The following is an 11,854-nucleotide window of genomic DNA, read 5'->3' on the forward strand; positions in this document are numbered from 1 at the left end:
GTTGATCACAAACGTGAGAGTTTAATTCTGGACTCTCAGTTCTATTTCTTTGATCTAAAATTCTATCCTTATGCCAGTACCACATTACCCCTATTATTGTAGCTTTGTAGTAAGTTTTGGAATTGAAAAGTATGCCTCCTCCAACTTTGTTTTCCTTTCTCAAGATTGTTGTGGCTATTCTGGGTCCTTTGCATTTCCACATGAGTTTTAGGATCAGCTTGTAAATTTTTACAGAGAAATCAGCTAGAATTTTGATAGGAATTGTACTGAATCTATAGATGAATTTGAGGTTATTTACTCATTAAACCATTAAATTATGAATGGTAAGCAAGTTGTATAATGTCTTTTGTCTGTTTGGAGATTATGCATGGATTGGAAATGCAGCCTTGACTCCAGAGTGGTATATAAAGAAATATTCTGAATAAAGTATTAAATTTTTAAAGTGTTTAAATGTGTTCTCTATAATAAATTCATATAGAACCATAAACAAGGTTATATTTGTAAAGTTATCACTTAAAATTTACCAAACCATTATTAGACTTGAAATTTATGATATTTGACTAAATTATGTCTTTTAAAAGGAATCTGTCTTCAAAATAGTGTTATTTGAAGCTGATTCAGTTTTTCTGAGCAATATTCTCTAACTTAGGACCAGATTTATTACCTTAATACATATTGCTAAATAGTATGATAATATTCTGAAACCCATTGATTCAAAAGGCTTATAGTCACTTTCTTAGTGAGTACACAAACTTTTGTTTTTCAATTGTGAAGTATTTCAGGTATTCCAGAAAAGCACATAAAATAATGTAATAAACATCTATTTGCACAAACAGGTTTATTAACTTGCTCCTGTTGAAAGTTTTCTTTGAACCCTGAGTACCTGAAGAAGGAGAAGTCATGCTTATGCCCTCCAGGAGCTGACAGTTTAATGGATGAAGCCATGAAATCTGGGCATCATGCACTGTTTAACCATTTAACCATCCTGCTTGTTTGCTGACTTTGGCTTAATTTTGCAAGCACCTACCAGTCTCCCATAGTTTGAAAGGTTAAGTGATTGGACCACCTGTGCTCAGAGGGCCAGGATGCAGACGAACAAAGCTGCATTGTATGTGCTAGGCCCAAATGGGTGCATGAGAAGGAAAAAAGAACCAAAGATGTCAGATATCCCAGGTCAAGGTCAGGCTTTACACACATTGTTCTCTTTCCTTCTTTCTTCAGGGCCCTGGAGCCTATGGTCAGGAAAGCAGATTACTATTCATAGGCCATTATTAAAGTCAGGAGAAGTTTGACCTTCGGGGAGTCCTTGAAGAATGGGGCCTCTTACATGCTCAGAATGAGCTGCTCTTTGTTTTCTCCTCTGCTTGTTTTGCTGCCACTGGAAATACAGGCCCAGCTGTAAACGCCATCAGCAAAGAGCACACACTCAGAATTTGCCTCTTAACCTGCTGTTGGATGGGGACTGCTTCACCCTGTGGCACCTTCCCCACAAACTCACTAGAGAATGATTTTCATAGGAACCTCCTTTTGGTGGGAGAGGGTAGAGTAAATACACAATTTTGCCGCCCCTCCCCACCTTCTCAAGAGAACAGTGCTTTTAATTAGTGCAAATTGAGATCCTGTAAGAGAAATAAATATTTCCTCTCTCCACTCCCAGGTCTTCCCCCCATAGCAAGGAGACAGATCAGAAGCTCTTAGATAGAGTGTGTGCTATTAAAAATGAGATAAACAGCTATTGATAGGGCAATGCCATGCCATCTCCTTTTAGAAGAAGTGGTACAGCTGAAGTGGCGCAGTGATGTTTGAACGCTGGCGACAGAAATTACAGAGGACATGGCAGTGTTATTTCAGGAGGGTCGTCTGTGGGCGTCTGTGTGGGCAGAGCCAGAGCCACCAGCGCTGGCACATGTTTCTGAAGTTGTGGTGTTTGGGGGTGTTGGTGTCGTTTAGGAAATTAGGAGCTGAGGTGCAGAGCTGGGTGTCAGAATGACACTGACAGGAGAGAAAGAAGAACATGTCCATATATTAAGATAAATTTATTAAGTCCTTCAGGAAACACTTGAAACATTTCTGAGCTCAGCTAGTGAGGTGGGAAAGCTGGAAGTGAAGGAAAGGGAATGGGAAGTGGGAGACAGGGACAGCAGAGAGGAAAATCTCAACCATGAGTTGGTCTTAAAAAGCAAAGATGAGCTTCTCCTGCCCTAAAGGAGACCCAGCCCCTTACCCCTTCTGCATTTTCTATGTCACAGTAGACCCCACTGTTTTTCTGTGTTCCCCAGTGGACATCTCCTCGTCCTCTGTGTGCCTTCCTCAGGGACAGGCATGTTCTGAGAGGGAAGGTAACTCCATTATATGATTCTTCACAAGTTGGCCACGACATTTTACTGGTGTGCATTTTAGTCTGGGATGCCCTAAGTAGCTTCTAATTATGAGGCGCTGTCTGTGCCTCTTGGATTGAGGCCAGTTTCCATTTTGCTGACTATTAGAGGATGTGTGGTGACAATTATAGCAGCCGAGCTGGAGACGGGCACTGGAGAAGCCAAGAGCTGGGGTTGCATGTATGTAGAACCCAAGAAGCACTTTACTGGGTTGTGTTTTCTTTTCTCCTCTCCTCTTCCTATTTTTCTTTTATGCCGCTAATTTCCTAAATCTGGTTAAAATATAGCCAAAAGGGCCTATGAATCTCACTTTTGACAGGAAATTAGACACATGGACTTCATGTAATTACCAAGGGAACGTACTACTGAGGTGCTGAAGGACATGTCTACATAGGACCAGTTGGAGTGTCTTCGGAGCACAGATTCGCAGTTTGGAGACTCCTATATCCAGGGCAGCCCCTTTGAAGGTGGCCTGACTCCACCCTTCACTCCAAGGAAAACATTTGCTTTTTGAGGCCAGAGATCTTGTCTGTCTTCTTCTCCTTCTCTGTTTGTTGCCTATGGCTGCTGTAACAGGGGACCACACATTTAGTAGATTTACTCTCTCCATGCTGAAGATGAGAAGTCCAAAATGAGTCTCGCCAGGCTCATACCAGAGCACACTGTGTTCCTTTCTGAAGGCTCCGGGAAGAATCCATTTTCTTGCCTTTTCAGAGACTGCCTGCCTCTCTTGGGTAGTGGCCCCTTCTATCTTCAAAGCCAGCAGCACAGCATCTTCAAATCTTTCTTACTCTCTTGCCTCCCTCTTCCAGTTGTAAGGACGCTTGAGTTGACATTGGGTCCACCCGGACAATTCAGGGTAATCTCAAAGTCAGTTGGTTAGCAACCTTAACTCTGTCTGCAACCTTAATTCCCCTTTGCCATGTACCATACAAAACATATTCACGGGTTCCAGGGATTAGGATGTGGGCATCTCTGGGAGCTTTTTTCTCCTCATTGCTTAGAATAGTACCTGTCACATACCAGGTGTTCAATAGATACTTACTGAATGAATAAATTTAGCATAAACATATATCTTTATTATATCAACTTAAGCAGTGTTTCATTTCAGAGAAGTAACTGAGAAGTGGACAAAGCATGGAATTTGGAGTCAGAAGAGCTGTGTTCAAGGTCTAGTTTCTACCATTCAAGAGTTGTGTGTCTGTGGGCAATTTACGTAACCATTCCAAGCCTGTTTTCTCATCTGTAAAATAGGAACAACCCTATTGTCTACCTTCCTTCACAGAGTTAATGACATGTGTTCAGTCGTTAAATATTTGCTGAGTTCCTCCTATGGCCCTCATCTGGCATCAGGGAAGAGTTCTTGGAGGAGGAGGCAGTTGAGAGAAGGTGTGAATGAAGTGAGGGAATAAGCCTGTGGATGTCTAATGGAGGAGGGTCGGGGCTGGGAAGGCCTTGAGACCCCAGTGGCTGAGTGGAGCAGTGAGGAGGACAGGGGCTGGAGATGGGCAGGAGAGGGGCCCAGTGCATGAGTGACTAAGGCCTTACGTATCATATACAGAGTTTGGATTTTATTTTTAGTTAGAAGGATTTCAAACAGAAAAGTGGCACATTTTGACTTGTATTTGAAGGAAAAAAAAAATCCCAGTGGTTTATAGTTACCACAATGTAATGTTAAATGTTTCTTTCAGAAGACTCCAGTGGTGGGGGCGGGGTAGGAAGTGAGGAGAGGGTAGAAGCATTCCAGGGGCTGTGTGTTAGGGGTGATCTTGAGACTAGCTGATAAGAACATGGAAGTGCATTGTATTGTGATCTCTTCTTCTGTATATGTTTGAAAATTTCTGCCATAAACAGTTAAAACTAGATTTTATGCTATATGTAAGTAAATATCGTTAAGTTGGCAATTAAAAACAGGATCTCTCTGGCTGCCAGTGTGGAGGCCACTGCAGCATCTAAATGCTCTGATGGAAACTTCTGGACAAGTGGTCAAGGAAAGATGGTCTGGGCTTGGAAATGGAGAGAGTAGACTGAGACAGTGCTCTTTGGGCCGGGTCTGCAGGCTGCATATGATGCTGTTGGCATTGCTCTTGAGAACAGCACAGAGGCCTGGGTGCCTGGCACACTGCAAATGAATGAAACCACTTGCTTATAAATGTGTTTTGTGGGCTTCGGACCCGTTCCTAGCAAGGTGCTGTCACAGATGTGGGAGGCACCCTTGTGGCTGCCCAGCAAGGGCAGGATTTCTTGTGGGCACTGTGGTGGCAGGGTGGAGCACACAGCTCTGGGGTGTTGAGTCAGGCCCTGCCATGGGACAGTCCTCAGGTTGAAGTCTGTCCTACCCCAGTCGTGACCTGGATGATGAGTGCCTGCTGTCCCATTCTGCAGGGAGACTTATTTTGAAGATAGACATTTACAGGAAACGAGGGTGAGAGAGACTAAACCAACCTAGGCAGAGCAGAGCAGAGAGAGGGAGAGACATGACTGACCTTCACGCATTTCCTCCAGATGCATAAAGCAGTGGCTGTGTGTGATGAGAAGCGCCGATGACGTAGAGACAGGGTGGGTCATAGTTCTGGACTTTTAGGAAATTCCATTTGCTTGCCAACAGAGGAATTAAGAGCTGAGGTTCCCTGCAGTTGGGTATTTCGTGGGTGGGAAAAATGTATTTCTACAGCATTTTAAAACCTTGACTCTGTCTTATACATTATTCCAGGGATCAGAATATACCAGTTCGTTACCTTGTCTTTTAAAAAAAATCACTAATCTATGCCTTCTCCCAACACTTTTTTATGGAAAAATGTTTGGATTTATGTCAGATCATTTTTTCTTACAGAAAGTTTACACAGCATCTTGTCCCTAAGGAGTCAAAAGCATGCAGGTCACCTCTAAAACCCACTTCCTCCTGGCTCTTTTGATTCACACCTTTGATTCCTGAATGCTGAGGAGGCTCTTTGACATTAATTGACACATTAAAAGAAAAGAGAGAAAGAGAAAAGAGATCCTCTCTTGTTGCAAAAGTAATGTATCCAAAAGTAAAAATTAAAAAAATAATAATTCAGAAATATTCTAATAGGTGGTGGTCTGCCTGTAATGGTATAATTCAGAAATAACCATTGTTAATAGTTCAGTAATAGGTCTCCCAGCCCTTTTCTGTTCAACTTCACATACTATTATGTTTTAGGACTTCTGAGTAGGCATATGAAACAGGCGCTCTGCTTTTCTGTGGAGAGAGAGGGTCTGTGTAAAAGCCAGGAATGTTCTTCTGAATGGCACAGAGAGAACATTCATTAATGGTTTTTCCATTCAGCCTTTGCCAGCTGAGAATGTTGCGAATGTCAGGAATTTTTCTCTACTTCTTCCCTCTTTGTTTGAATCCTAATGGACTGCTGGATATGTTTTGACTTCTGCCCTTGACTGTCCGTGGCCTCAGCATCCTGTGAGAGAGTGAGAATTTCTGATTGCACACTGGCACCTGAGACAGACAAGCACTGGCTCCCAGGCTGCACTGAAGTGACTCACCAGGGACAGAGCGTTCTCTGAAAATCGTAATACAGAACCAATCCCTGCAAGTTCCTGGACGCGATGCCAGAGCCTTCTGGCCTGGATAATTCTCATCCCTGGAAGCCGAGCCCAGCTGGAGCCTGTCCTTGTTTGGAAACTTTGTGTATTTTCCACCACTGCTCATTCTTGACGTGCTGAATTTTGCTGCTATGGAATTTATGATGCCACAAACCTACATTTAAGGAATTTTGCCTGAAGCAGACTGGGTGGTCTAAAGGATTAGGAGATTTTTTGGAATAATACTTTCCACTGTGTGATATGTACACACACACACACACACACAGGATGGTGTGGCATGGGGAGAAGGAGGGTCTGTGCTGCAGGTAAGGCACTCAAAAGAATCAAGAGTGAGCAAGGGAAGGAGGTCCCATGCAGAGCCTGTCTTGCCGCGGCCACGAGTATCTTCACAGAGCAGAAAGGACCTTAGCTATCGCCACCACCCCTATTCCCACTGCTGCCTCCATGCTAAAAAATATGAAATGAATATAGAGCCAGACACAGGTCTCTGGACTCCGCCTTAAGTCTAGGTCTCTTCATATTATGTGTGTATGGTGGGTTCCAAGCATACTGGGTTCCTAGGTGTTAATATATACTACTTGAAAAAGTGGTAAGAAATAAATTATGAATCCTGAGTTTACATCAAAATTAATAGGTTTCTTTACTATAGACATTTTCAGAGACTTTAAGGTACTAATAATACTTTGTAAACCTCCAGGGAAGCATTTTTATACATAGTGTTTATCAAATTTATTTGGCCAAGAAAGCTTTTTTCCAAAAAGCATCTCAAGGGCCCAGAGTTCTATAGATAGAAGACCCTTGGGAAATATAAAACTAGGCCAATTTGCCTGTGTCATTTCATATTTTTTGGAAACTTGAGTTTAACTGCTGCTTGATAGTTCACAATATCAGGGGTCCCCAACCTCTGGGCCACGGACTGGTACTGGTCCTTGGCCTGTTAAGAACCAGTTTGCACAGCAAGAGGTGAGTGGTAGGCGGGCGAGCCATCTGCAGCCACTCCCCAGTGGTAGCATCATCGCCTCAGCTCCACCTCAGATCATCAGGCATTAGATTCTCATAGGAGCACCGGTCCCTGATTCCCAAAAGGTTGGAGACTGCTGCACTATATGGCTAAGCCAAATTTATGTTTCCAATCCCTAATGGTTAGACATTGAGGTTGGTTCCAATTTTTCAGCATTACTGATCATTCTAGAATGAATTCTGGTTACTTTGTGATCTTCTCAGAGTATTCCCTTCAGAAGTGGAATTGTTGAATCGAAGCATGTGAACTTTTTCAAGACTCTCAGAATACTTTGTCCAGTTGCTTTCCAGAAAGCTTATGTCTGCTTATCCTTCTACCAGTTGTTGCAAATGAGGACAGGGTTATTAGCATCTGTCAAAGCTGAGGAGTCTAAGAAGCTCGAAGGCCAATATGTTTTCCCTTATCCTGTAGATAGCCAACAATTAAAAAACAAAAATTCACATATACTAAGGACATAAAGAGCCATTTTTTTTGAGGGGACATATTAGCTTTTCACAATTCCCTGTGCTTCTGAGAGTTACCTGATTACTTTAATTTGATATTACAAATATTCTGTTTAATAGTTAGGGAAGGAAGGATTTTGTAGTAGCATCTGTTGTGCTAATTTTCAAAAACTTTTAAGGTGAGGCTAAAAAAATTGTATCAACCTCTTATGATTGTGGACTTAGTTTCCGGAATAATGTTTTATGTGAGTGTTTCATCAGTCTTCTGACGCCATGGAAATTGAGTTATGTCGTGTTGAGTATTGAGACCGATTGTGGTGCTTTTGTTTTATATTTGTATGGGGAAAAGTATACACATTGTAGGCTAGAAGTGATTTATCCTTTTGTTCTCCACTAATATTATCCTTTGGTCAATGCATTATTGGGTTTCGGAACTGAGATGTGAACTTTTAACTCATCGAACTCCGAAGTCCCTGGCAATAAAGTCATTTAAGTGGCATTACCAACAGATTTATTTAAAAATGATTCCATTTGGAGGAAGGAAAGAACAAGTAATGCATTATAAACAAAGTTCTATTCAATAATTCATGAGACCATTTTAGATTCAGTTCATGGTGTTATAGCTGAAAATGAACTGTCTTAGAAGATGTCCACAATTTGCTCCTCCTTGTGCTTGTGTACCTTGATTTTTGAGATATAAATTTTGTACTGACTCTCCTTCTTGGTGTGTTTGAATGGACCATTCTTGTATGGAGGCTATTTTGAAATAATGTATATAATTGGGCTAAAAGGATACCTATATGCATTTCCTACTCTTAGCAAAGCAGGAATGTTTAAAAAATAACATTGCTCTTTTTCTGTCTGGGCAGGAATTTTAATTTTGTTTTCTACATGTGGAGTGAATTGCCAAAGGGTAGATTAAAATAGACTTATTGATGCCTAATGTTATAAAAAACACACAGCGCTGGGCAGTCAGTGACTATGGAAAGGCACGTGTGGTAAATAGCTTGCTGTTCTCCAGGGAGTCCTGGCAAGTGGCCCAAGCCCTTTAGCTAGGAACTCCTGGGTTGATCCTGAGCTCCATCTAGCCTGATCCCTTGTCTGAAAACCACAGAGGCACCAGGGCAATTTCTCTTCAAATTGGAGACTTTCAGGAGGGCATGGAATTGGCAAAGAGTCACCTGCTTCCTTCCACTCTTGTGAGAGCCACATTAGCATTCTTCAGTGCAATACTGTGATGTGCTTCAGGTTTCCAAATAGAATCACGTCAGTTTGACAAGTGCTTATTCCATGATCAGTATTGTGTGGGAAATAAAATCGAATGAGCGATTGTTTTATTGTTTGCCGGAAAAGCTTCAGGCTCCATCCCTCCTTCCTTCATTCCCTCCCTGTTCCCTCCCCTAATATTACCCCAATAAAAATGACTGCTTTTTAAAACTTAAAAACCATTGTAACAATTTTTGCTACTCAGACTCATAAGGAAAATGTGCAAATCACTAGAAATCCTGCCATTAACATTTTGAGAAACATTATGTTATACCTGCACACAGACACACACCCACATATCATTTTATCCTAAATTATATTATGCCACATATGCTGCTTTGAGACTATTTCTTTATTTAATAGTATATCAAAGCTTATTTTCCTATAAAAAAATCCTCATTATCATTTTAATTATTGTGGAATATTTCATTACATACGTACAGCATTAATGAATTCTCTGTGATTAATCTTTAGGTTGATTGTAAATATTTGCTCCCACATATAGGGATGAGTATTTTTGTGTGTGTGATGATCACTCCAGTATATGTTCCTATAAGTGGAATTACTGGGTCAAACAGTATGCACATTTCAACTTTTGATATATATTACCGACAGTGTCTTTGAAGGAAGGTCTCTTTAAAATAAAAATCGTATATATTTAAAATGTATGACATGGTGATTGATGTACGTATACATTACTACAGTCAATGCAATTAACATATCTCCTCACATAATCACCTTTTTAAAAAAATGATGAGAGCACCTGAAATCTTTCTTGGCAAATTTCCAGATTTAATACAGTATTATTAACCATATTCATCATACTGTACATTAGATCTCTAGAATTTATTCATCTCACATAACTGCAGCTTAGTCCCTTTTGACCAGCATCTCCCAACCCCCCAAGCTCTTGGTAACCACCACCATACTCTCTACTTCTATGTGTTTGACATTTTTAGATTATACATAAAGTGAGATCACGCAGTTTTTTTTCTTTCTAGCTTATTCCACTTAGCATAATGTCCTTCAGGTTCATCCATGTTGTTGCAAATGGCAGGATCTCCTTTTATAAGGCTGGGTAATATTCCATTGTGTATATATCTACCACGTTTTCTTTATCCATTTATTTGTCTTCAAATGCTTAGGTTGTTTCCATGTCATGTCTATTGCGAATAATGCTGCAATGAACATGCGAGTACAGATCCTGCTTTGAGGTACCAATTTCATTTCCTTCGGGTATATACCCCAAAGAGAAATTGCTGGATCATGTGATAGTTTCTTTTTAGGTTTTTGAGGAACCTCCATACTATTTTCCGTATTGGCTACACCAATTAAAATTCCCACAACAGTGTACAAGGATTCCCTTTTCTCTCTATCCTCACCAACACTTGTCGCTTTTTTTTTAAATAACAGCCATATTAACAGGTGTGAGGTGGTGTCTCATTGTGGTTTAGATTTGCATTTCCCTGATGACTAATTAGTGATGCTGAGCATCTTTTTAAAGAAAATCCACACAGACTGGATATGATAAATCTTTCAAATATTTAATAAATTAGTAAGTGCCTCACCATTGCTTTTGTTTTCATTTCTTTTATTATAGTTGAACATGTTTTAAAGTATTCATTGGCAATTTCTATCTCTTCCTGTTTATCAATCTATCTATCTATCCATTCTTTGTCCATTTTTCTGTTGAACTGAATTATCTTTTTCTTAATGACTTTCAAATCTATACTCTTCAATATATTCTACAATATATTCTTCAAATATATTCAAAGATATTCAAATATATTCAAAGATATATTCTTCAAAATATACATAAATCTGTATGTATCCTCAGAGTACTTATCCTGCTTAGGGATAAATGGTTCTAATGACCAACAAGACTCGCATTGCTCACATTTTGGAATGAAGCTCATCTCTGTCACCGTTTGTCATGCCTTCAAGGGACAAAGCCATCCAGACCCGCGGGCGGTTGCTGAGATGTCCTTGCTGCAGTGTTCCTCATTAATGGCTCAGCTAGGGTCTTGTCATCTGTGCCAGACTCCTTATTCTTGCCCTTGGCAAGCATCTTTTTCTTACTGCTGTATAATTCTAATGAGATTGCCCTGGTCAGCCATATTAGATAAATGATGATCAGTAGAAAAAAGAAATTTCATAGGATATTAATATTTAAAATAAAATTTATTTTTGGCCTTTGCCCAAGAGTGAATTTCATAGTCTATAAACCATAAGCATATGTGAGGTTGAGGAGGAAAATTTGTTATTTAATATAAACCCTGGGAAAATTCTAAAGGAAATTCAGTGATCTTATATAAAGATCATGTGGGATGAAGTTTTATATTTAATTTAAGATTTCATGAGATGTGTTCACTTTGGCTTAAAACTGTTCGTTGTTCCTCAACAGTTTCACTCCCTGGCTCCCATGTACTATCGTGGATCTGCTGCAGCTGTCATAGTGTACGACATTACCAAACAGGTAAGAATGTCCCCGTTAGAATTTAGGTGATTTATGGTGATTCTCTGTCTTAGAAAGACCAAAGCAGAGACTTCACTGCGTGAGTCTTGACAGTAGCCTGGAATGAGATTTCGTAATGTGGTGAATGGGGATTATGGACAGTATGTATTGAGTTTATTTCACCTATATGTAATGAAACATTTTAGTTTATCTGCTAAATTAAATAAACAACAATGACCGGTCGTTTTTAAAATTGACTCTGTTTATAGAGGCAAGGTCATGCCTGTTAGGATTGTTCTCTAGAATATTAGCTTTTTAGGAAAAGGAAAACTATCTTTAAGTTTTTCATGTTTTATAATTATAGGATGCTTATTTTCTATTAGTGTTTTAATCGTACTGTTTAAAATGCCAAGGAAAGTGTTTCTGTATGTATAGTGTGTCTGTCTACATTTAAAATAAATATATTTTTAGTGATCACATTGAGCACATTGAGGATCTAGGATATCCATCAACAAATAACTGCAATGGTATGCTGACATTTTTTCTCACTCCTGGAGTGCTGACTCAGTGCACAGGGACCAGTAGTTTAATGATTCTTCACAGTTGCATCCTGGAGTTCCTGACCACTTTTACCTAAATGTGTCTGCCTTGGCTTGTTTCCCAGAGGACAGTTGTGAGTAAAAGGCAGAAAGGAAAACAGGACTCTAAGTGT

The 11,854-nt window shown here is 40.0% G+C and overlaps 1 protein-coding gene across 1 annotated transcript in view; it reads left to right on the forward strand.

The window, feature by feature from the left end:
• Window positions 1-11,854, forward strand: part of RAB31 (RAB31, member RAS oncogene family) — a 115,617-nt gene that overhangs the window by 65,172 nt on the left and 38,591 nt on the right. Inside the window, exon 4 of the mRNA XM_039845898.1 lies at window positions 11,092-11,163. Coding sequence (XP_039701832.1) covers window positions 11,092-11,163 — 72 coding nt within the window. The remainder of the gene's footprint in view (window positions 1-11,091; window positions 11,164-11,854) is intronic.

This window comes from Pteropus medius, unplaced genomic scaffold, assembly GCF_902729225.1.
Source record: "Pteropus medius unplaced genomic scaffold, Ma_sr-lr_union100, whole genome shotgun sequence".
NCBI lineage: Eukaryota > Metazoa > Chordata > Mammalia > Chiroptera > Pteropodidae > Pteropus > Pteropus medius.